General features: G+C 42.2%; 3 protein-coding genes across 8 annotated transcripts; 2 read left to right on the forward strand and 1 right to left on the reverse strand.

The window, feature by feature from the left end:
* Positions 1–3,530: 3,530 nt before the first annotated feature.
* On the reverse strand, positions 3,531–8,564 carry GABARAPL2 (GABA type A receptor associated protein like 2). Its single transcript, XM_068203344.1, has 4 exons — positions 8,172–8,564; positions 7,806–7,861; positions 5,713–5,885; positions 3,531–4,116 (listed from the first exon to the last, which is right to left on the reverse strand). The coding sequence occupies exons 1-4, from the start codon at positions 8,203–8,205 to the stop codon at positions 4,026–4,028; spliced, it is 354 nt and encodes a 117-aa protein (XP_068059445.1). The 5' UTR covers positions 8,206–8,564; the 3' UTR covers positions 3,531–4,025.
* Positions 8,565–8,624: 60 nt separating this feature from the next.
* Positions 8,625–15,279, forward strand: TMEM231 (transmembrane protein 231). 2 transcript variants are annotated; one of them, XM_068203342.1, is made up of 7 exons: positions 8,675–8,873; positions 8,950–9,119; positions 10,137–10,265; positions 11,630–11,773; positions 12,071–12,152; positions 12,269–12,374; positions 13,299–15,279. In XM_068203342.1, the coding sequence occupies exons 1-7, from the start codon at positions 8,732–8,734 to the stop codon at positions 13,486–13,488; spliced, it is 963 nt and encodes a 320-aa protein (XP_068059443.1). In that variant the 5' UTR covers positions 8,675–8,731; the 3' UTR covers positions 13,489–15,279. The 2 variants fall into 2 exon arrangements, with proteins under 2 accessions (XP_068059444.1, XP_068059443.1); XM_068203343.1 differs by lacking the exon at positions 10,137–10,265 and having other exon boundaries at positions 8,625–8,873.
* On the forward strand, positions 12,466–24,766 carry LOC137481536 (carbohydrate sulfotransferase 5-like). Of its 5 annotated transcripts, none has more exons than XM_068203338.1 (2): positions 12,466–13,055; positions 23,134–24,766. In XM_068203338.1, the coding sequence occupies exon 2, from the start codon at positions 23,162–23,164 to the stop codon at positions 24,350–24,352; it is 1,191 nt and encodes a 396-aa protein (XP_068059439.1). In that variant the 5' UTR covers positions 12,466–13,055; positions 23,134–23,161; the 3' UTR covers positions 24,353–24,766. The 5 variants fall into 5 exon arrangements, with proteins under 5 accessions (XP_068059439.1, XP_068059441.1, XP_068059437.1 ...); XM_068203340.1 differs by lacking the exon at positions 12,466–13,055 and adding an exon at positions 13,447–13,587; XM_068203336.1 differs by lacking the exon at positions 12,466–13,055 and adding an exon at positions 16,411–16,608.
* The last annotated feature ends 1,115 nt before the right edge of the window (positions 24,767–25,881 follow it).

Raw genomic sequence — 25,881 nt, forward strand, 5'->3', positions numbered from 1 at the left:
TCTCTTGTTGAAGAAGTAACAACTTGAATTCAGTGCGTATATGCCCATTCTTTCAAATCCAGCACTAACACGCAGAAATACCATTTGTACTAGTGATGGGGAAAGTAATTTTATGTGTTTGTAGAGGGCAAGGGATTATGGAGATTAGGGATTTGCCATAGTCATCAGAGGGTAAAAAATGGCCAGATGCCATTGCACATGGGCTACAGGGTGAACTGCTGAAGATAAATGGTAGCTGATCCTGTAATCAAGCAAGTAGCATTCCAAGGGCAGAGTTCTGTAGTGTACCTGAAGAGCTATCAGTAGATTTCCAGGTTCCTGAAGTTTACCGTTGTTCTTTGCTGAAATCTTGCAGAAGTTATTAACTTACTATCCCTAGTTTCCCATAGTTAATCAACAATGTCTGCAGTGAACCTGCTGACCAGACTGGAATGTTCCCATTTCCTGTCCAGCTGCAATATTAAAATGGGTTGTGTAAGACTAGTTCTGTAGACATGCATCAGTTTTCAGATAAGCAGTTATATGGATTAAATTCTTTTAACTATTTTCTAAAATTTGAGCCTGGCTGTTAGGATTGTTCCTGGTAAGACTTTTTTTGTGCATTTCTAAAATACTTGTGAACTGTAGACTGATGCTTTTCTGTTAACTGTAAGGTTTAAAAGTAGTTTTTGAGGTGCTAAACACTGATGCTAACCTCACTTCTTGGATGGAGTTGAGGACATACTTAAGCCTAGAGCAAGTCAGTGAATATGTGAAGAGAGGGAAGGAGCTGAAACAGAACAGCATTTAAAAGGGTGAGGGACTAAGCATGTGGGATTTCATCCTCAACTGGATGGCATTTCTGTGATGGAAAATCAGTATTTAAATGCTGCATTTGTTTCATTCAGAAATGTCAGGAAATGCTGTTGGCAGTACCATGAAACTGCTCTAAAAATCAGAAGGGAAAAATGCAGAGATAGGAAAGAAAAGTCTCTGCTTTTATAATTGGTAGCAAACTAAACTTGGATCATTGTCAGCAGGTCTTTGGAAGAATTGCTCCTGGAAAGTAACAGTGGACATGTTCCAAGCCTATATCGCTCCTTTGCGCTGGGATAGCTGATACCCCAAAAAACAAAGATAGGCAAGGCACAGGGAGGACAGCAGAATGCAGAGACTCTGCCACAGGGGAGCAGAGTTAGCAGGGAGGGAAGCAGCAGGAATGAAGTGCCCTCAGTGCATGGTTAATGAGGACAAGCAAACAATTGGCAATGGGAGTGGCAGAGCATAGGAGGGCACCAAGATTCTCACCATATGTGTAAAATGAGGACATCTGTATTACCCAGATAGGTCCTTGCCTGTCCCAAACTTGTTTGGGGACCAATGGCTCCTAAATGCCAGGACAAAGAAACTGTAATCATTGAGTGGGATGTCTTTAACAGCATCACTATTAGAGGTGTCATTCTGTTTTCAATCATAGTAAGAAGGCAGGACAGACTGCTTATCTTTAAGGAAGTTAAAAACAGAGCATAGAAACAAGTGGTTTTGTCAAGGGTAGGAGTAATCATGTTTGACCTTGAGGCTGCAGTTCCACAAGATCAGATGCTAGCATCCCACTGTCTTTGGAAAAGCAAGGTTTTGATCTTGAGAGTGTGCTTCTACTGCTCACCTTAACACAGGCTGGAAGGCTTACTGATCTCAGTACATTGTGAGTAAACTGAAGACTATTTAAATTACTGTATTTGTAGAAAAACAAACCGTGAGCCCAAAACAAGATGCAGCCTTTCACTAGGAGTTAAAAGACCTCTGCAATAAATCCATTAAGCACTAGAGGAAAGGAAGAGCTAGGGTTGTGCTGCTGAGGGCAGAATTCTGTTGGCAAGGAGGAAAGAAAGGTGTTGGGAGTTTTCTCTCAGACTATGTGATAATGCCATAAGAGGGCCGCAGCAACGATAGGTATGTAATATATACAATTAGCATATATAGATGTAGAAGCAAGGTATTTTTTGAGGAAGGACCATCTAAATGGTCTAAATTTGGTCTACAAGAATGTCTATAATAATACACTAAATATTGACTGAAAACTAAATTCATCCAGTACTGGTTTAGTTATATTGGAGATGATATTTCAATTTAGCTTAGTGATAAGTGACATAGAGGTGTTGCTGTAGGAACAGTGAGGTATTTCTTCATTTTTTGTTCAGTGCATCAGTCGAAGGGTTAACAGAAAATGAAGATCATATGGGCTCAAATGCTTTATATAATTTTACAGGAGTGTCCTATCTAAAGGGATGCATTTCACCTCTGCATTTCCAAAGGAAACGTCTTGATGTTTTATTGGCATATTACGTGTACCTGCAGATGAAAAGTGAAGTTACTGCTGTAGAATATTTATCCTTACATTCTCTGGAACTGCTTGCGTGTCTGGGCTCCTAAATCTAAACTAATAAATACAGAGATGTTAAAGAGAGCAGTTATGTGGGGAGTTTAGGGGCTTATGAAGAGTAATCCAAAAGTTGCCTCAATCATAACATCTTCCCTTGGTTTTAGATACATCTGTTTAGTAGCGTGTAATTAACTTTATCTAGCATTTTTAAGTGTTTCTTACTCCTCTGTTAACAGCTAAGAAAAAAATACTACTTGGTAACAGTAAAAAAATGGTAACATTTCAGCATAAAGGAAACAGAGCATTTTCCAGTAATAAAAGGTAATTTAAAAAATGACAGGTGAAACCACTTTTCTTCATTCTGAATCAAAAATTCTGTTAAGAGTAAACATTAATGTGTGAAAAGGGAGGTAGAAGTATTTCAGGATGGAAGCACTGACAGAATGTTTCCTAAAGCAGTGGTTTAGGATGCAGCGCTATTCTGACTAATGAAACGCTTACTGAGATCAACAGCACATTTTCAGATGCAGTAAGCACAATGCATCACAGTTACTGTGTCAAGCCGCAGATAATAGGGTAATGTCAACCTTTCACAGGCTCCTACACTCATATTTTGGAGTCCTTCTGCCAACACTTGTGAACGGACTGCAGAGCTGAACAATTCTAGGCATAATGTATCTTCATGGGGATTTGAATTAGTATGAATTTGATTTAAGTTTGGAAAGTGCTAAATTTCCATTGTAACTGGAAGCATTTTTAAAACTAGATTCTTAGGCACCACATAGTGTGAAAATGAATTAAAACATTTAATAGGAATATAAATTGTGTTTCACATTTCCTTGCTGCTTAGGAAGGTCAAAGTGATGCTGCTTGGACACAGAGTGCGAACTCCAGCACTTGTGCAATTAGGTCAATTAGCGGGTTTTCCCACCCTCTCCCACACAATCCAGGGGGTTGCCTCTTTGCCTGCAAATAGAAGTAGCTGTGAGATACAGTAGCTCTGAGGCTATTGGTTTTGAAACCTACAGAGAGCTCCTTGTTTCTTCCTGGGATCAGCAGCCACACACTAAAGTTTGAGAAGCTGTACAATGTCTAGTAAGTAACAGAAGCAGCTGTGTAGCATCTAGAAAATGTGATGGCCAAAATGAAGGTAAAGAAATGACAGCACTGCCTGTTTGTGATGGGAATTTTTATTGTATTTGTTTGTTAATTGAGGAAAGGAACATACTAGCTCAATTTAACATGATCAGCATCTTGCTTCTGGCTTTGGATAAGCTAGCAAATCCAGCATTTCCAATACTAATTTATTGTTTTTATTTTTCTTAAACTGACATCTCAAAACAGAATAAATGTGTGTTCTTGTCTTCGTGTTTTAGTAGCCCAACTACTTTGCTTTATTATTTAATCAATGTCATCAGATGTATCCCCCAACAAAGAACTGAGGCTCTGGGAATTCATAGCCGTGAGGAAAAAAAATGCACAAAACCAACAGAACTTCTTATAATTTAACAGTCTAATAAAACAAGACCTAGCAATATATTAAGAAATAAATCCAGTTACAAATGCATGTACATAGAAGGAACTTCTGAGGATGTCAGAACAGAAAACGATCAGCTATTTACAAGATACACAGCAGGATGGTACAGCAGCCAAGATCCACCATTCAGAAACCAAATGTGTTCTCGCCACTGTAGGCAACGTACAAGAATCCATCCTCATCCTTTTCCTTCTCATAAAGTTGTCCCATAGTTAAGCTTGAAAGGGAAAAAAAAAAGAGAAGCGGTTTGCTTGGCTCATGCAGGTTGTCAATGTTAACAGTTAGAACCTCATATAAACGAGGATTAATAAAAGCTAAAACTTTTAAGTCTGTGTATAGGTTAGAACAGAATACAAAAATGAGTTTAAATGAAAAGCAGTTGAGTCCTAAGTTAGAGAAATGATCCTGGACTCTCTACAGAGAGTAAATTTTTTGTATTTCTTCACAAATGCCTTTGTCAGAATGCTTTATTTTGTTGGAAACTGGTTTCTGTTTTGAAAACAAAAAGAAACCCTAGCAATTACTTGGCTGGTCAACTGCTCCAACCATCTATCTACAGATGGTTGGAGCAGTAGACATCAGTCGGGTGCACAAATGAAGCCTCCTCAGCTCACCTTTCTCTGATTTCCCAAAACTGAGAAAAGGCTAATGAACTGAAAAATGGAGATGGATGTGAGTGACAGGGAAAAACAACGATGTCATTCTGCTAAGAGAGGAGCTGGGAAGATTTGTAAGCAGTACTTGAAATGGAGGAGAATTGGTGAGTAGTAGATAGATCACCAATCCTTAACATCCTTCTCTCTTCATACAGAAGTTTATTACATAAACTGAAGCCAGTGAGATGAGCAGAGCCATGAACAGATTGTGTTTTTGTTTATCGGTTAAGAAGTTACTATTTTTACATTAATATTGAATGATCATATGTGATTGCCACAGTCAAAGCCCTGTTTTTCTAGTTGAGATGTGACATCTCATTATGAACATATGAGAAGAGACAATGGATCTCTCTTTCCTGCTCTTAGCAATTCTATAATACTGTTATAAAGATGACATATAGGCATTCTCAGTACTGTTAGAAGAAAACAAGCAGAAAAGGATGGTTCTCACGGGTCCCTATTGTGTATCGGGTTACCTGGAGGGACTCTTTCTTTTATAATGAAGTATTATGAATAATATCACCTCTAAGGCATGTAACAGCATACTATTTCCTTAAATGTTACTAAAGTGTCTACTGTAAAAAGTTGTAGTTGCTGCTTCTACTATATTCTGTATGTAGCAGAAAACAATGAAACTTATTCCTATGTAAAAGGAATGCGAAAAACCTTTCTATTGCAATTATTCTTTTTTTCATAGAAGAAACTAATTTGAGAAAAAGAACCAACAACTAGTTTGTATTGTTACAATTTCTTTGTAAACTGAGAGGTAATTGTTTTTTTCAAAATAATTTATGGCATTTGCTATTGAGTATTTAATGTGCAACCTTTTTTGTTATACTGAGAATCATTGTTTTCTTGACATTGATGATGTATGTGTTTTTGCACTCAACTAAATGCAATGACACAGTAACTGCAAAGCTCACCCTTTTGCCATGGAAGTAAATCATAGTATATTTTTCAGTCAGCCTTCCTTTCAGCCTCGCTCAAGAAATAAGACGTTTATCAAATTCATGAGGAAAAAAAACTTTTAGTGAGATTAAGATGTGACAGACATCTCCTAAAATCATCAAATGAGCCTCGAAGAGTGGTGCTACTGACCCTCTAATATGCACAGGCTTGCTGTAATGATTCTGAATACCAAGTGAATAGCCTCTCACCTGGACTGTGGGACAGTCTTGTCTACAAAGAGGAATATTGCCTTCTCAGATGGCAGTTGAATCCTCTTCCTGATGATCCACATGAACTGGGCCACGGTGATGTCAGACGGAACTAAGTACTTCCTTTTGTCAATATCAACAATCTGAGATCCTGAGACCTTCTCCACTATGACCTGTAAAATGCAGGTGTGAAGGTCAGGCCTTTCAGGATTGGTATGAACAGCTTTGGTAGATCGCTTGCTCGCACAGGCTTACAGTGGTGAGTAGAGGGGATGAACAAAAAGGTTTCCTGACCACAACCAAATCAGAGGTAGAACTGGCTCAGCACTGTAAAACCTGGTTTTACAGCTGCACTGAAACCCATGTTTATACACACAATGGACAATGGCTTGAAACTTCCTGTGCCTGTGTTTGGCAGTCATGGTGTAAAAAGGTGCATTATGCCTTAAAGACACCTGTGACAGGAAAGTACGCACAATCACTTAAAATTTTGTACACTGATGAAACGAAATTACTGCAATGTGGACCCAAAGCTGAAAGTGAACCAGCAGTGTACTCTGGACACAAGTAAGGCTAATGGTGTCCTGGACTGCATTAGGCAAAGGACTGGGAGGTGATCCTTCCCCTGTACTGGTACTGGCTACCTTTGTGTTCTGCTGAACTGACATTTAGAGTATTCCATCATTGCTTCGGAAATCAAACTGACTACAGAAAGGAAAGCTAGCAAGATGGCCACAAACACAACCAAACAAAAATAAACAAACCAAACAGAAAGCAACAGGTACAGGGGAAAGGATAATTAAGTATTGCTTCTGAAAAAGACCCAATGCTCACTGTACTACACAGACTGATTCTTGAAGGAAAAATACAGCAGGTCAGGAAATAGGGTTTACAAGAGGTTCCAGGGTCTCCATTCCTTAGCTCTGCATTCCACTTGAAACATTAAGTTTGAAAAACACTTCTGACTGTTAAATTGATACCAACTATTTGGTATCAATGGTATGCGGCTCAATTTGAATCACCAAGCAGAAATCACATACTGGTCCAGACAAAGGATTGCTGCTATTTGAGATTCAATTTCTGTATCTGTCTACACCTTGCTGTCCATTCCTGATACAGCAGCATGTCATTCTGACTCACATTATGAGTTTCTGTGTTTCTTTTCCCCCTAAGGTTATCAAGGATGTTTTTGAAATGGATACTGTGGAGATGTACGGTCATTAAGGATGCTGCAGTCTATGTGGGAGGGAATAGTTATTCAAGAGAGAACAGCAAGGATCATATCAGCTCACCAGATTGCAACTGGAGAAGATCTTGTGACTAGGTGCAACTGAGCAGCAGAAAAAGTCAATGGGAATGAAGATTTTTCTCTGGGCTCTGGTAACAGAAAAGTTACTTACCAAAAGGCGAGAGGCAGGAGTGGCACTAACTGGCATGTGGTCAGATGGGATGTGGGAAATTTTACACTCAAGCAAGTAAATTGAGAATGTGGACATGTTGCTAGCTGTTACCTAAGGATGTGAACTGTGGTCTTTTCAGAGACTGAAACATGGTAAAAGGGATTGCAGAGAGAAGAAGAGAGCTCATTCACTATTTAGCAGATTGGTAGGTATTAATGCAGAAAGGAGGGGTCACCACTTGCATTGGCTCTTCAAACAACAGGGTTTGCATGGGGAAATTCACCATGATGACTGGTTATAGACATGGAATACATGAGGGACATCATCTAACCAATTCAGCCAGGATGGAAGATGGTCAAGGTTTCAGTAGTCTTCATAATCTTTCAGGCACAATCTTCAAAACAATGAAGGGATATAATTGCTGAGATATAACTGCCATTAGAAGAAAGCAGGACCATGATATATCATAAAAATCCCTGGAAAGTTTTTAGAAATCTTATTTGTCAATATGCACTGGGACAGAGGAGGAAATGTTGGAGTAGTTAAGATGTGTTTGGGACTTCTTTAAGACATCTTAGGACACAAAAAGGAAAATTATTTTACTTTGTAGGAACTCATCAGAGTGGGCAGGATGAAAACAGTGTATCCACCTTTGCCTGTAAGTACGCTGTTGAAGCTGGCTTGGCTACTCACCGGGACACGGTCGGGGTATTTGGCTCGGATTTTTGCGGACTCGACACATCTGTGTTCTGTGAACAAAACTCGTAATTAGTCATTGCATGGTAATTATATTGCCGGTGTCCTAAGCCGAGAGGGCAGCGCCGGCAGGGCCGTGAGCCTGCGGGGATCGCGATCATATTCTCGCCTCCGAGCGGGTCTCTAGCTTTTCGGGGAGACCGTCCCCGGGCATCGCACTACCCTTCGGCGCGGGCCGCCAGCGGCTGTCCGCCCACAGACAAGACGACCGCCTGGGGAAGCCGACCGCGACAGATGGCGACACGGGAGACCGAGGGCAGCGGGGCCGCTACCAGGCAGCGCCTGGCCCAGATCCACCCTTACCCAGCGCGTGGTCCTCCTTGAACATCCACTTCATCGTGCAGGCGGGCGGGGAGCGAAGCCAGAGACGGCGAGGCCCGTGTGCGGGGGGCGGGGGCTCGTGCTGGGCCTGTCGCTGTCACGGTCCCTGTCACAACAACAGCCGCGGCTCGGCAGGCGGGACTTCCGGCTCGCCTGTCACCCGGCAACCGCTTGAGCAGCCGCGCTTCTTCCGGCCGGGGATCGCGGGGTGGGGCTGTAGCATCCGGGCACGGAGTCACCTGCCGGGTGCGAAGCCGCCTGCAGGGCTCCCGGGGCACGCGAAGCCGCTCCACAGACTTCGTCGCCCCGGCACGTGTTCCCATCCGCGTGTACCCATCCCGCTGCCGGGCGCTATCTCTCCGACGGCCCCGGGAGGCAGTGGTGCGCGTTCATTGGCTGATGCGCCCGTGCTCTCGGCGCTGATTGGCGCGGCTTCTCGTCAGTCCGAGGCTCCGCCCAGTGCAGCGGTGAAGGCGCGGGCGGGGACGGTCGGTGAGAATGCGGGGAGGGGTGGTGCTTGCGGGCACCGGGGGCTGCTCGCCATGGCTGGCGTGGAGCTGTTCTCGCATCCCGCGCTGTACACGCGCTACCGGGCTGGATTCTGCTCCGCCGCTGCACTGGCGCTGTTGCTCATCACGGCGTTCACCTATGTGCCGCCGCTGCTGGTGGCCTACCGGAGCCACGGTGAGCGCCACTGGATCCCACGCGGCCCGACCGGGCCTGGCGCAGTCCTGAAACCTCGTGCTGTTTCTGCCCTCAGGTTTCTGGCTGAAGCAGAGCGCGTACCTGGAGCAGCCCACTGTTCGTTTCCGGTACGAGGCTCTCTTCGTCGCCACCATCGGGTCCGGTCCGGGCAGCTTCTTGGCGTGGAGCACATTCCCAGCGTTCAACAGGCTCCAGGAGGACCGGCTCCGAGTCCCACTCCTGTCGGTAGGCTTGCCCGGGGCGGCCCGGCAACAGTGGTGAGAAGCGAGGCTGCAGAGTGGGGCCAGTGGACCGGCAGCCGGCTCAGGGCACGAGTGCTGATGGCGCTTTTGAGCAGGTGGCCCGTCAGGCACTGCTGCCTTCAGGTAGCAGCAGCTTTATGTATAACCTTGTGCCTCACATCGGGATTTGCTGGATTTTTAATGAGTCCCGTTTCACTCCCTCTCAGTGTTACTGAATCATAGCATTACTTAAATTGGAAAAGCCCGTAAGACCAAGTCCAGTTATTAATCGAGCCCTACCAATTTTGCCACTAAACCGTGTCCGTAAGCACCTCTGGTGGTTTGCATGAACACATCAGTTTACTTTCATCAAATTAGTTGTGCCCCTCTCCCCTGGCCACATGACTTATCATGATGTGGAGTTTGCAGGGTACCCCTGGATTTGGAAGTAGATACGTGCCTTCAGAAGCACATGTCACTTTTCTTTCTGGGATTTCACAGTGGCAGTTATTTTTCTGTCTGCCTCTGTTATGAGCCCTGCTATATTTTGCAAGTAGCTGAAGTACTGGACTCTGGCACACAAGCATAGCGAGCCTTGACTTACAGCCAGGAATCAGCATACAGAGGCCATTTAAGAGGCATGCTACAATGGCAGGAGGCACAAGCTTGACCATCAGTCATATATTTGCACTGTGTCTTACAGAAGATCCAGCACTAAGGTATGCTTTGTGGCGTGCAAGGAAGATGGTTGGAATGGCATAGGGCAAAAAAGACCTTGAAGTAAACTTTCCCTCCCTGGAGGGGTGTGTGAGACCTTGTATAACAGGCAACAGTGTTGGCTTTTTATTTGTCTCTAGTCCTCTGTCTGTAAATAGTCAAGTAGCATTTTATTGCATTCCTAACTATGCAGTTTATTTGCTTCCTTGGTATGTGTGTGCTGCAGTTGTAGGGTCCCCTGGGGTTTTACTTTTTTTGTTTTTCTTTCTAACAGAAATTCCTGTCTTTAAAAAAATTTGTTTAGACTAGAGAAGAAGACAAAAATCAAGATGGCAAAATGGATGAGTTGCATTTTAAACTGGAACTTCCATTACAACCAACAGAGCATGTAGTTGGCGTTCAGCTGATTCTACTCTTTTCCTACCAGCTTCATGTGAGCATTTTTCGTTTTGTTTATTGTGATGTATAGACCCATTGTAAAATTCCAGTAGTGGTTATACAAAAGATGAAAAGAAAACTTCCCCATTTGAAATTCCTATGTAAAATATGTATTTTACTGAAAAATATTTAATTTTCTCCACCTCTGCTGTGTCATTCCTAGTCTAGCTCTCTTGCGTATTTGGATACACTTTTATTAGGGGTTGTTTTTTTTAATATATATTTTTAAGCTCTATATTCTCTTGGGCTGTAGTGCTCCATACAGGATAGAAATGTACAACAATGCGTATCAGTGTGGGTGGCACCTGAAAATAACTGAGAGTCTTGCAATAGGCAGAAGGATGTGTATTCCTACACACTGCTGTGTCTTGACATCACCAGTTCATTTTTTGAGGTGGAGAGTCAGGCTGTTGCAGCAGCCTGAAACTCCTTAGATTTTGTTTAGCAGCTCTTGAAGCATCAGTAATCATCTGCCAGGATCTTCTCTATCTTGTAACTGGGACAAGGAAGTGTTATAGGAAGACAGGACAATGCAATTCTGCTGCCATTGTACCTCAGATGGCAGTGCAATTAATACCTAAAGCAAAGAGTAAACCACCGGTGGGCAGAGAACCCAGGGATACATCTGAAAGGAGCCATAACACAGAGCTGCATTGGGTGCAGCCACACAGACGGAAAGTTGTTTTCCTAGGGAGATTAGGCTGTTTCTTTAGAGAGTCTTGCTGATTGCAAATGGACAAGCTTAGCAAGCATAGCTATGTGGTGTAGAAAACATTCTTAAGCCTGAGGCCCAGAATAAAGGCCCAGCAGTCCTAAATTTGGGCTGAAGTATTTGGTCAGGTATTAGTATCACAGAGAGTTACTATATTCAGAGCACTTTTTTAATCTCACTGTAAATGTGGAAATTTTCCTTCAGACCGAATGGTAGATAAGAACTAAGGACCTACCTTCTTTATTTGGTTCTTGTTGCAGAGTACAAGTCCTTGATTTTGACTGCTGAGTTTTTTTCAAGTGTGTCATCAATGAATGTGTTTAGTCACCTTGCTGCTTTTTACATATTATGGCTAGTCAAAACTTTCTGTCATTGGCCACAGACATTGGACTTCACTGAATTTCCCGTGGAACTTTGTTGAGTTAATAAAGTTAGTTAACTATTAACTAAAGTAGTTTACTTTTTTAAAATAATGGTATTTTTTATTTGGTGGTCTCTTGTTTAGACCGAGGTGATGATCTGAAACTTGGGAGTCCTAGAAAAATCAAAATCAATGTAGAAAAATGTGTTGATACCAAGAGGTAGAAAAGTGTGCTGTGTCCCTTCTCCCTCCGCTAAATTTTCCTTTTTTGTGTTCACTATTTCAGAGAATGTCAACATTTGTGATGCAGAGCATGGCTTTTCTTCAGTTTTTTTCTCCTGTGCCAGGGTCTCAGCTCTATGTGAATGGAGACTTGAAATTAAACCAGAGGCAATTACTTAACCACTGTGGACTGGATACCAGATACAATGTGAGGAAACGTTTTTCCCTTCCCCATCAAATCACTCCCCGCCCCTGAATTCTTAATCCTCCTAGTATCCTAGGTGACACCCTAATTATTTGTACTACTGCACAGAGTGAACTGTAAGACTTTGGAACGGGTGTTTTCTTGTTAGACTACAAGAGGGAAGAGGTTATTCTGCCAAGATGTTCAGTCTGATGTTCATGTTCATTCCTTGAAGGGCATGGTTACTTTGTATAAGAAACTCAGTAGAATTACTGTCTGGAAGACTGGACGAATAATTAAAGTGTCTCCTTGTTGTAACAGGTGTCTGTGGTCAATGGCACAAGTCCTTATGCAAGTGACTATGATCTAGCAAATATCATTGGAGCATATTGGGATAGAAATGGTAAGCCTGAATGTGTAGCTACAGTTAGCATACTGGCAGCTGTTTTGTGAGGTATATGACTTCTGTATTAATACCTAGAAGCCCCTTAACCTGGACATTTCCTTTCTCCATTATAGTGACAACAGTCTTTTCAGATCCCAGCCCTGTTTGGATGACTGGAAGAGCAACGGATATGCCATTTATCATTAATGCCACCATTCATTACCCAGTGGAAGTTATCTTATATCCTTCAAAAACTGCACAAACTGTGACATGACAGGGTTATATAATTTGAGCCTCCACCACATGCAGGCCAAATGAAGATGTCTTCTCTTAGATGTGTTGCTAAATTTTTTTTTTTTGTTTTTGTTTTTTTTTTTTTTTTGTTTTTGTTAGCTAAGCAAATGCTACAGTTATGGAGTTGATGAAATACCTATTTGTCCATTCCTTCAGATGATTGTTCCTTCATAACCACTTTTTGCCTTTTTTTTGGGAACCTGTGTTGCTTTTCAGCTTTGCTAAAAAGGCCTTTAAAGCAGTTTGTTAGCTATTCTCAGGGAATATTTGTAGTACATCTTGCTTTGGTTCTGCAGTACCTGCTATCCCAATCCGACACAGATGCCACTCACAGAGCATGATAGTGTAGTCTGTGACCTAAAGCAAATTATTAGAAATCTGTATGCAAGATCATCTTGCCAAAAAATAACTCCCGCAGTGGGAGGTTGTTATATCTGTTCATGTGCAGACAGAACGTAATTTTTTTATTTTGAAAAAGTAATTCTTCGTTCGTTATGTTCTTCGTTCTTTTTCTTAGACAAGAACAAGTCTGCATTTAGAAGAATCTGTATGGAGCACACTTCTTACAAGATTTGTTTGCCTGCCCGAATATTAACAATAAGTACTTCCTGATGACTCAGGAACAAAGTAGGTACTTTACCCAGAATCAGTTAAAATGTCTTCTAGGACAGACGTTTTCTCCAGCTTTACCGTGGTTACCAACCATGGTAGAAGGCTTTCAGGTGTTTCTCTGGTTCAGAGGCTTAGCTTTTGTGACACAAACCGATGTATTAACAAGGTTTGTGCCTTTCTGCCTATGAGTTTCCTTGTTTAGATATTGCATTGGTAGCATCAGAAGTTTCTCTATCAACACTCCTTGACTTTCTTTAAATATCAGCCAGGATTTTGGGAAATTATTAAATTTGCCTGGATCCAGTATGTCAGCATCCTCCTTATCTTTCTTTGGGTGTTTGGTAGGATTAAGACGTTTTTGTTCCAGAATCAGGTGTTGACTACAATTCCAGTATCACCGGTTCTGCCTGTATCTCCAGTACTATCCTACAAACAGCACCAGTCCTGAAGAGATGCCTGAGAACACTTTATAGAAATGCCATTCAAAAATAGTTACCTGATTTTATTCTCTATACACTTCTTACTTCAGAAGATCAGAATTGTGTAAGTATGTTCCAAGTATGCTCTGTTTGTGCTTCCTTTTTAAAATACATGTTCATTCATCTAATTTCTTTACGAACACTGCTTTGGAGCTGGAAAAGTTTATATTTTTGACAGTAAAAAAGAGCCTAGTTATTTTTTTGCAACTGAAACATGCCTCAAAAACCACCTTGAAAACTGAAAATAATATGCTGAAAGTAACAACATTAACTGTTTTTACTTCTTTTAAATCAATTCACTGCAGTCTTAGAGCTGTCAAGAGTTATTTGTACATGCATTTATGTGCACTATGAAGTGAAAAACAGCGTGGATGAGTTAAGGTCAGAGATGCACTTCTGTAACTGTGGCTATACATACTCAGCAATTTAATTATTAAATTGGATGATGAATAAATTCAAGGTTGATGTGAGAAATCAGGTTTTGGGTGATAGTGTGTGCAAAATTTGCACAACCATTTACTACTGGTATTATTACTGTAGCACCCGATGATTAATTGTGAATTGTGAATAGTGAAACAGAGAATCCTTGTATTTATTGAAAGAAAACTAGCCAAAAATTATACCAGGGAAGCCTCAGAGTTTCAAAGTAAGTGAATAATTACCTTCAGAGCTTAAATAGTTTTGGACAGATAAAAATTATAATCACCTGGTAGATATTGAAAGACTGTGTCCCTCATTCTTGATGGTGGTGGTCATAGGGAGGATTATTTTATCTTCTTTTTCTGGGCTTACTTTTTATGCTAGACAAGCTTACAAGAGAAAACAACAAAATTTCCATTATGTTTTCAGTTTTGTATTAAAGAATTAATTCTAGCAAAGCAGTGTTATGGCAGGACAGAATTTAAAACAATTCTAGATGCTAGAATTCTGCAAAAAATTCCAAGTGGCTTTGGTTCTGTTGAACTATTAAGACACAGTGCAGCTATGAAATATGAAAGCGCAGCTTAGCAGAATGCCACCTTTTGGCCATCATCCTCTAGAATTCAGCATCCTGGCAGTTAGGAGAGCTACCTTTTCCAGAAATCTCCAGTTTGCTCTTGGATCTTTGAAGTCTCTATGTGGCAGCGTAGGCTACTGATAACTGGCTTCGTATCAACATCTCCAGAGTCAAAGCAACTGTCTACTGCTTTTTTGTGCTTCTAGCCACTGCACAGCATGAACGAAGGGGGCTGTTAGCTTGTTTCCCCCATATCTCAAGCTGGTGTACATTTGATATGCTCTCCCTTGCAGCAGTAATGGTGCTTGTGTGACTGCATGAGTTAATTCAGGGAGTTAATTATGGTGAAGATCTTTATGATCTCTTTTTTAGACAAGTCAGTTCCCTGACTGAACTTGGTATGTATCGGCACAAGCATTAAGGTGGACATGAGCAAGGGATAGAAATCTCTGGAGAGACCAGAGGACCGCAACTGAAGGCTTTGAATGCTCTACTCCCACAACAATGGAATGTGTAAGAATCTTCCTCCAAGCTGAACAGAAGTCTGTTTAGGTGGCGACAGAAACATGGAAGAGACTAATGCTCAAAAGCCACAGTACTGGGAGACTCCATTAATCCCTCTCTCACTTTTCTCTCCTGTTGTAGCCTTTCACATTAAGTTAGAACAAGTGATGCTACTGAGAGCAACAGTGCAGTGAATGCATGTGAAATAAGAAGTGGAGATCAGGTCTAGTTCCAGAAATAGAGAGAAAAATATCTTTAACATTCTCTTTTCTTTTAGATGGAGAAAACTGGAAAAAATCCTCTACAGTAATGTAAGCAAAGAACTATATACATTAAGAGGAGGCAATCAAAAGAGTTAAGTGCTTGCAGGTGGCATGTACTTGCTTAATATGATCTGAAGCCATCCCTCCATTTCTCGTCAAAGAGGTGTTTCATGACTGGGACTAATAACTGAATGTAGGGTAAAAGGAGCCGTAAAGGCACATGTTACCACAGCAGGGAAAAAAACCCTGTGGTAGCTGTGCTGTGGTCACTTCCTGGATGACTTTTTATACTGACCGTAGTTCTTGGTTCATAGTTCTGACTCCTTTCTCGAGCTTGAAGAGATATTCTACTTTTGTAAGTAACCAAGCAATAGAAAAAAAAGCAAGATTGTATAGCTTAAGCAACAAACTGAACTACACTGGAAAAATATATACCTGAGAATCCACTGCAACCAGCATTAGAAGAGGTTTAGGAAGGAAGAGCCTTTCTCAGAAATCTGTCTGCAAGGACTCTTCCTTCAGCTTGCTAAGCAACACAAAAAGTCAAACCCACTACCATGCGCCACAGTGCTACTACACAGATCTCTGTAAACTTATGACAGAGCAATCTAAATGCTCGTCATTGAGAAAGGACGTGGTGGATCCCTAGGATTAATCAAGGTTCCGTAAGAAGGAAAAAGAAAGCAGCTTTAAGTTAAAAGTCCTGTGCATAAACTGACGTGCGAACATGGCCGTGTAAGAGCCACGCTTCGGGAGGGTTTTAAGAGGTGGAACTAGGAGAAAAGAAACCACCTCGCTGCTTTTTAACCCACCAAGCCCGTTTTGCAGGGGGCATTATCCTTTCGTTCTACTCGCACGAGGCGAGCGGGACGCGGCCGCGCCGAGCTCTCTTCGCCTGGGCGGGATGGAGGGAGGAGGCGGGGGCCGGGGGGAGGGGGCAGCTGCGACAGGAAAGCCCGAGGCACGCGGGCCCCCGCGGAGGAGAAGTGGCGGGGCGCTGGTTGGTGCGGCGGCTAGGCGGTGTTGCCACGGACCGGTTTCGGCGGGCCAGCCGGGACCCTGCGGAGCGGGCGCTTCCAGGACGCACGTGCCTGGCTGCGGGGCGGGCGCCACTGCCCGCCGCGCCGGTCCCACTCGTGCTGGGCGGGGCAGGCCAGCGGACCGCCTCTGGCCGGCTGCGCCTTTGCCCGGGGATGCTCCGGGAGTGGGGCGGATCGGCTCCTCGGGCTCCTCCCGCTACCTCGGCGCCTCGGCCACGTCTGAAAGCGGTTCATTGTCTCTGTCGGCAGCTCGGGGCCACGGCGGTGGCGAGAGGCGGCGACAAGGTATGGGCAGGCTGATGTGGGTGGGGGTGTGATTATTCCACAGGATTGGAAGTCCCGCTCAGACCTTTTTTTTCCGGTCTCAAACAACGGTTCTTTAGAGAAGATGTTTTTGATCGGGTTACACACGCCCCTGCTTGTGGCGGCGGACTAGCGCTAATACCAGTTGCGGCGGAGCCGATGTCGCACCGACAGAGTGCGACAGAAAGCTGTCGAAAATCAGACTGGTTATTTTAGGTGGGTTTTTTTTGGGGTTGGTTCCGTTTTTTATTTCCCTCTCTCTCCTCTCCTCTGCCCCCCCCCCCTTTTTTTTTTTTTCACCTCTCTTCCTTTTTCCTGGGGAACGTGGCTGATTCAGGTGAAGGTGGTTTCGTTTGTTGGAGTTAGATGAGAGAGTTTAGAGAACCCTTCCCATTTTTCTGTTGTGTCCTGCCTCGTTCTAGGTGAAGGTGACATGCTGATCGGAAGCATTTGTCAGTATTTCTTAGTTGCAACAGTTGCTTCAAGTGAGGCACGCAGGGCGCACCTCTGCCCAGTCGTCCTCGGACTGTTTGAATTTGAGGACGCTATTGAGCCAGTGCAGACAGCGTCTCAAGTAAGTGAATAGCATTCAGTCACTGCGGGTGTCTCTTTGTCACGCCAGTTTTGCCATGGTAAAAATTCCTAACAAAAGCTGCAACTAAGCAGACCTCATTTCTTGAACACCAGTAATTCTAGTAGCTGAAAGCACTTTGTGACCTTCAGCTGCAGTGCATAGAGAAATAGGTATTATAGGGCCATGCTTTGACACTGCCATTTGCTTAGGCTGGCCAACTTTATCTAACTCCAAAAATACTTTAAAATCTCCCAAAGGAAACAGTACCTTCTAGAAAAAGAACTTTAATGATCATATAACTAAATGTATGGTATGTTTCATTGCATTATAAAGTCTTCTAAGTGTGATGAGTTCCTGGAAACAAATTTTCAAATCTCATTTACCACTAGATTCTAAAAAGAAGTATATTTGCAAAAGCTGAATTAACAGTATCACCTGAAATGTTAATATAATGTTATAATTCAGAATTACTACAGTACATTTACTGTGTTTTATTATTTTAGTTGCAGTTTCATTATTCTATTAAAAAAAAATTAGGCTTATGAGTTTCACCTATTTAGTATTGGAAAGATTTTCAACTTTTAGGACTACCAGTGATTCTAGAACACACCCTCCAAAAAACTTTTTCTTTACCCATTCAAATACCTATCTGCATATTGTTGATACAGTAAGCTTTTGCCTTATGAAGATGTGTGATTTCTAGCAGGAGAAGAATACTGGAAAGTGATGTTTTGTCAGTGGGGTGACTTACTGCAAGAATTACTAGTAATATTGGTGAGTGTTATTCTTTGATCAGCTTTGTCATGTTCCAGCATTTTACTTTTTTGAGTAGCAAGCTATGTTTCTAACGTTAGCTCACAGAAGCCATTTTGGTGGTGATTGCATTGGTGCAATGTCTTATAGGTGAAGAATGCAGTGAGTAAATTTGATGAGGAAAAGTAGACCTTCAGGTGATCTTTGCTCTATTTATCATGCCATGAACAAACATTTTCCTATTATTTCTGTAAAATGCATGATGACATTTACCATTATCATTCTTTTTACGGTCAGTACTGCTGCATTTGGTGAATTTTAAGTACATAAGAGATAATTACATTCATCTCGTATGATTGCTCTGAAAGGTCAGCATACAGGACAATTATTTTTGGGTAACAAAAGGTTGTGCATATAATATCCAGCATTAGGTATTAATTTTTCAGTGGAACAAAATCAATCTGGGAAATCAACAGAATCATGGAATATTCTGAGCTGGAAGGGACCCACAACTGAGTACATTATCTGAAGTAATTTCTGTGTAATCTGTAAGTTCTTTAAAAATGGTGCACAGACTGTTTAAAATGAAAGTATGCTGGAAATTTTCTCAGGCAGAAAATGGTCCGGGAAGACTTTGACAAAGACAGCTAAGATTCAGTTGCTCATAAGTCATTGTAGGGGAGCAGGTATTTGTAATTCTTCACTCAAATGTTTTTGCTTTAATCCAGCCTGGTTTTTCACTCTTCCCACAAAAGACCCAGACTTATTTGTTCTAAGGGAGTGTTTCATCCCAGCCTTTTGTCCAAAGCTCAAAGAGAGAGATTGTTTCTTGACAGTCTCTAATATGAGGCACTCTTTCTGTCTTTCTACAGTCTTTTTAATATCCCAGAAAAAAAAAATAGCAATTTAATAAGAGGGTCTTTTTTTAGCTATAAAGTTAGTTTTTGCTACTTTATTAAGTCTCTTCAGGTTGAATTCTGTGCTGAAAGGAAGTTACTAAGAAACTGTACTCCTTTTAGAGCTGACCTGAAAAGATCTGATTACTCGATTCCAATATTACATGTCTTATGTGACAAACAAATAAAAGTCCCTGGAAGCAAGAGCTAAATTATCATCCAGTGGACAATTTCTTTCTTTGTTTTCTGCCTTTCTGGGTCTGAAAAGTGCTCATCTTAGAAATGAGATCTTTTTAGAATCAATACTACTGCTGACTGTATTTTTACCCTGCTTGGTAAAACTGGATAGCTTTCTGTAATGTATCTAGTTTCTTGGCAAGCAGATACTAGTGGCCCTTGCAGCTCGGCAGTCTATCAGAGACAGTTTAAGTCATGAAGAAAAGGATTGCTCTGTTGGCCAGTTTCTATAATTAATTTCCTTTGGACAATACATAAGAGTAGTTATTGTGGAACTGTCCCAGGGTTCATCTAGTCTAGCATCTTGTTTCCATTACTAGCTGTTAGCAGGGAAGCCCAGGAACAGAGCTTGATTCGGGACTGGCAACTAAACCATATAAGCTAATGCTTTTCAGATCACATTTTGAAAATTTTCATTGCCCTGTGAAGAGATGATTGTACATCAAGAATTTGAGAGACTTCTGATTATTCTCTTTACCAGAGCTCTCCTTTAAGAAATGGTATCACCGAAGAAGTACTACTACTATCACAGAAAAGGAATAACAGTGCAACTGTTAGAAAAATAACTTACACTAAGGAGTATTCATTTTTTACAGAAGCACATATTGTGGTGCCACTGAGTGTTGTCATACTTCATGAGGCTCAGCTGAGAGATGTGAGAGGTGTCGGAGTGCTGTCTGCTGCAACTTGAGGCCCGTTACAGCCTGTTTTTCTGCTTGTTGTAGCTCCCTTGCCACTTGGGGTCAGTCTGATTTTGTCACTGAGGTGGCAGTAATGCTAGAACATGTGGCCCCTCTGCTGCTCCTCCTTTTCCCCCCGTGTTTGCAGTTGGCAGGCATGCTATAGTCAGGCAGGTGCAGCTACGAGGAAGCACTTATGTGGAACAAAGCAGGATAAAAGGAGGTGTAACAAACCCCAATTTTGCTTTCAGGAGGGGAGCTTGGGGTGGGCAGGTGGTGCCACTGAGCTGTTGGTGGAGGAGGAGGGCACTAGCAGAAAGAGGCAATGCAAAGCAAGTCACAGACTAGTGTTTCAGCGTGCAGCTTCAGTGTGCAGTTTTGGCATATTGCCTTTCTGTGCTGAAAGAGCAAGCTTGCCTAACAGCACCATCTGGTGAGTCCTGCAATGGAACAGCTAGAGGATCAGAAGTAGCCTGTATCGCAAGGTCCTGATCCTCACATTTGGAATTGTAGACTCATTTAGGTTGGAAAAGACCTTTAAGATCATGAAGTCCAACTGTTAATTCAACAATACCAAGTCCACAACTAAGGCAATGATATAATGTCATCTATTCAGTGGATTTATGAGTATGTGTGTACAGATATAGATCTGCAGCAACTCTATGAGAAGGTTATTGTATGGGCTTTTCAACAGCTGCTTTCTGCCACAGCTAAAGTTCATCAAAAATCACAGAAGAGATTGTTGGGTAAAAAAAAAAAAAACTGTACTTCAAGGGAATGCAAGTTTAACATGGGCTAAAATCACCTTAACTGCAGAATGCAATTGCAAATGGTAAATGGTTGTTTACATCAATGTAGAATTACACATGCCCAACAAGAGAAGCCCAGAAATAAAGGGCACTGTTTACAGAGAAAGTGGTGGATTTGGCCTTATGCACTGGAAGCCACACAAGAGAATACTTTTACAGATGCTGTATTTTGTTGTGTAAGTATGCTTTTACTTTGGTGGTGTCTACATGTGTGTGTATTCCTTAGAAACACTCCAACTTTTCCAAAAGGGTAGAAAATTAATCTTAAATATAGAAAACTGGTGTCTACGTAGTGTTTTACTTTGGTATTGCACTTTGGTATTTACTTTTTTTCTTGCAGTTTCTATCATATTGAAGTGTAGGGAAATACTTCAGCTATAGTCATTTGGTGTTATTTGTAGCACTTGAGTCTGATTAGTTCAGATACATATTGTGGACTAATAGTCACGTTTTCTGTTTTTTTCATTGCCACAGTGTTATCTGCAACACTACTTGTGTGGGAACTGGAGCAAGGAGAGGTCTGAGAGAGTCAAGGCAAAAGTGAATGTAAAAACCAGTTTTTGGCTTTTTTTCCTCAATCTCTCACACTCTGCTAATAACATGTAAAGAGCACTAACGTGTTGCAGCTGTGCAGAATGATTAGAGTGTAGCAACAGTTCTGCATAGCTAGAGTAGAAACACATTAATTCTTTTAAAAGCGTAATTGAGTCTCTGAAAGCTGCATAAGCGAGACTGCAAGGAGCTGCAAAATGCAGTCTTAGTGTAGATAATGACTCACTTTTTGCACTCAAGAAAAAGATCCGAGATAGTTGTGTCTGGCTGACTTTCAGGCATAGAGCCTGTTTCAAGAAAAATCTTTCAATTAACAAATGCAACTGTAACTTGACTTCAGCTTAGATTCTTTCATCCCCTCTGTTTGGTGAAGTGTCAATGCAGGCTGCTGGATTGGTGGTGATCCTCACAGCACAGAGAAACTTATAGATGCTTCTGGAGATATAATATGCAAAAATTCAGTACTTGAACAAGGCAGATTTTATCTATGAAGAATGGCCAAGCTGAATTAAACTATGTATTTATCTATCTGCTCTTGTGCCTGAGAGAAGCAAGTAGTGGACTGCTAAGGAGGAAGTTAAGTAATACATTAAGCCTTGTTTCTCGTAGTGTGTCACTGCAATAACAGGCGTATACCACCGGCTATCCACGGTTTAGGGAATTGCTAAGCCATTGGCTGTAGCCTCATTTTTGCCTTTAACAGTCCTTGGAAGGCTTTTCTTCCATTATTTACTTTAAATCAATGTAATTGTTTGTTGAACTCCTGTATACTTTTGCTGCTACAGAATTTTGAAGCAGAGTTTCACATTTTTAATATGCAGTGTACATAAAAGTTCTGTAATGGGTGATCATTTGATTCAATTGACTATATTATGTCAAATGAATATGTATCTATGTTTACTAGTCTGCATGATTTTCTTTCAAGAGTTCAGAGTGTGTTGAAAAATGTGTCTTTCACTGTAACAAGAAAAAAAATTGTAATCGCAAATTGTAAATGCATCTAGATAACAAATACATATATGTAGAACTTCTGAGATGATCTGCATACAGGAGGAGTCTTACTTTCCTAAAACCTTGCCTGCTAACATTTACTGCCTGCTTACAAGTGGAATCTGCATGAGTGAGAGCACAAAAGGGTAGGTGCCAAAAACCTGTAGTAGAAAGCTAGTGGGGAGTGCATGTATCTTGAACTTTGACTGCAAATAAAGCAGAAATCCACTTGGGGTTGACATGCCCAAGATTTTCCAGGAGTTATATGCAGACAAATCTAGCTCCCAAACTGGTAATTCTTGAATATAAACTCAGAGTATTCAGTCTTGGGGTGTATGCACTCCAGACCAAAGATACGTGTCAGCAGCTTTTTAATTTTATCATATGTGGCCAGGTGTGCCTTCAGGTTGTGAGTTTTCATCCATCTTCTACCTTCTGCAGTTTGAAAAACAGAGGGTTGTGGGCAAGGACCAATTGGTATAGTACCCTCTGGCCACTGTAGGGTACAGCACTCACAGTAGGTGATATTTATTTCAGCACCCACAGCTACCAGTGTTTGCATCCACTCCTTTTAGGGGAGAGAAATCCTTGTAATGTTAGATTGAAACAGAAATACAATTGAGCAAGTCAGAATTTTTTTTTCTTCTTTTTTTAGGACAATGTTTACCAGTATTCAAGTTGAGGGCCTTGTGTATTTTGTAGTTTTGTTTTGGCTTTTTTTAATCCAAGGGCTGAGCTGCATCAACCCAAGGTTTTCTTCTACATTGAACATTTACTTATTTGCTTATTTCTGCAGTGATCTTACTGTCACACATTACTTCCTTTTTTTTTCCCAACAGCTGTCACCTGCAGTGATTGTCCCCAAGTGCAACCGATTAAGGAAGCACTTAATGCCACATACGTACATGCACATTTGAAGAAAGGTTTTACTAACACAAGAGTTTGTATTGTCTAAGTTGTATTGTTATTGTGCCACAGGAGCAATGGTTCACTAGTATTTCCCTTCTCTTTTTCAGCTTTTTTCATCGCCCTTCCTCGGTGAGAATGGCAAGGATTCGGATTCCTAGCACAATTGTTATAATTTTTGTTACAGTTCAGACTGGATGCTTACTCTTCATGTATGCCCGATACAGTAGCTTCATGCTGAAGGAAGCTTTTCCTGAGGAGAAACCATCACAAGTCCACGTACTTATTCTCTCCTCTTGGCGGTCAGGATCTTCTTTTGTCGGTCAACTTTTCAGCCAGCACCCAAGTGTCTTCTACCTGATGGAACCTGCATGGCACGTGTGGGTTACAATGTACCAGAACAGTGCCAAAGTCTTACACATGGCAGTGCGGGACTTAGTCAGATCGGTCTTTCTGTGTGACATGTCTGTGTTTGATGCTTACATGCCTTGGAAAAGAAACTTATCCGATCTTTTCCAGTGGGCAGCAAGTCGGGCTCTGTGTTCAGCTCCTGCGTGTGACTCTTTTCAACGTACTGACATAACCAGTGAATTGGCATGCAAGACTCTTTGTGGACGGTATCCATTCACCAAGGTGGAGGAAGCCTGTAAAACTTACAGCCATGTTGTCATCAAGGAAGTTCGATTCTTTGACTTGAAGGTCCTATACCCCCTCCTCACTGATCCATCCCTGAATCTCAAAATTATTCACCTGGTCCGTGACCCCAGGGCAGTCGTTAAGTCTCGGGAACAATCCGTCAAAGCGTTAGCCCGTGATAATGGAATTGTCTTGAGTACCAATGGTAGTAAAGTGGAAGACAGCAAATACAAAGTAATGCAAGAGGTTTGTAGAAGTCATGTTCAGATTTATGAAACAGCTACTCTAAAACCACCTAATTTCCTGAAAGATCGCTATTTCATGGTTCGTTTTGAAGATCTGGTAAGAGATCCATTATCAGAAATCTCAGAAATGTATAAATTTGCAGATCTGAGTTTGACTCCCCGGCTCAAAAGCTGGATCTATAATATCACACATGGACAGGGACCAGGGAAAAAAAAAGAGGCCTTCAAAATAACATCCCGAGATGCAGTTAGTGTTTCACAGGCCTGGAGAAATGTTCTTTCCTTTCAAAAAGTTAAGAAAATACAGGAAGTTTGCAAAGGTGCTATAAACATTCTTGGTTATCAGCTAGTGGATTCAGAAAAAGAACAAAGAGATCTGACATTGGATTTGGTGTTGCCAAGACGACAAAATCAATTCAGTTGGTCATCATTTAATCCAAAGAACTGAGACATTTTTGAGAGATCTGGGGAGGTGGGGCAGGGTAGTTGTTTGCATATTTCTATACTGTGCAGCATATAGTAATTGGAAAATCCCTGGCTGATGACTTTATCTTTTCGTCTACTCCTTTTCTGTTAATGCAAGAAGGTTTTTTTTTCCTGAGTTTTTTACATATTAAAAAAAAAGGCAGCAAGATACTTGTCTGCCTGTTACTGTGCTGCTCAGAGCATTGTTTTAAGAATATAATTTAAGCACTTTCTATTAAAAGATGGATTCTCAAAGATGTCTTTGTTTATTGGTAATAGTTCACTTTTTTTTTCATGCTGTAAGTATTTAAGAATCACAGTTCTTTATTTGTATATATGGAACAAAGTATATACTAAATTCCTTCTTGACTTTCTTCTTTAAAGTTGTTTTGCAGTTGAATTTTTTTTTCCAGATTTCTTTTGATGTTTTAAATGTTAACATATAATCTTTCCAAAAGGTGGGACTACTGCAGCAGCTGTGTGGTAAAAGCCTTAAATGGGAACTTCATTTATTGATGGATTTCATAGGGGTTTCCTTGGAATGGCAATGTTTACAATCAGATACTTGCATGCGATGTTGACTTGGAGTGCAAAAACTTGAAGAAACTATGAAGAAACTTTCAGTGGAATCACAGTGGAAATAGCATTTTAATGCTGTCCCTGTTGTGTTCAAATACTGTGGCGTGCACACTTGCTCCTGCCACGCACTCCTTACCTTTACCCTCTCTCTTTAGAACAACAAGTAATTTATGAAGATCACTGAGAAATTTAGTAAGCCTGGAAAATTTGCGTATCGATTATATTACTGCTTGGAAGCGATCCGTTCAACCAACTTTGATAGGAGAGACCAGAGACAGATGCCCGTGTACGGTTAATATATTCAGTGCTGCACCCGAGAAACCCATGGGGCACCGGTGAGCCCTAAAACCCGGGGGGGCGCGCACGTGCAGCTGGCGGCTGTCACCAGCCGCAGGGTACCGCCGCTGAGAATGCAGCGCGCACTTGGCGGTTTTTGAGACGTCGCCGGTGCCAGCTGCTGACCGGAACTCCAGGTAAGAAACCCGCAGTGGCGCTTTCCGTGGCTGCGTGCTGCCTCACGCTGGTACCGCTACTTGAAGGTGAGCGGTGAACGGGAGACCGCGTGGCGAGTCCAGGGGAAGACCCGAGGCGGGCGACGGTGCCTGTAGGGTGCGGCTGGGCTGGCGGGGTCTGCGGCAGAAGCACCCAGTGGCGGGGGCTGCCTACGGATGGAGCGGTGCAGGCGGCAGTGCCGTGCGGGAGCGGGCAGCGGGGGTTGCCCGAGGACGGCGCCGGGCGGGAGCGGGTGTCACGGCCTGTCCGGAGCCGCGCTGGGGCGCGCGGAGCTACGTTGGCCCCCGTGGCGCGGTGCAGTCGCGGTCCCGGCGGGGGAACAGAGCGAGCAAGGGGGCGTTTCACCGCACGCCGGGAGCTGCGGTCCAGGGGACGGTGCGGGCAGCTTTGCTCTGGGAAAAATCCTGTGCTCTTCGGACT

Source organism: Anomalospiza imberbis, chromosome 12 (genome assembly GCF_031753505.1).
Source record: "Anomalospiza imberbis isolate Cuckoo-Finch-1a 21T00152 chromosome 12, ASM3175350v1, whole genome shotgun sequence".
Classification (NCBI taxonomy): domain Eukaryota; kingdom Metazoa; phylum Chordata; class Aves; order Passeriformes; family Viduidae; genus Anomalospiza; species Anomalospiza imberbis.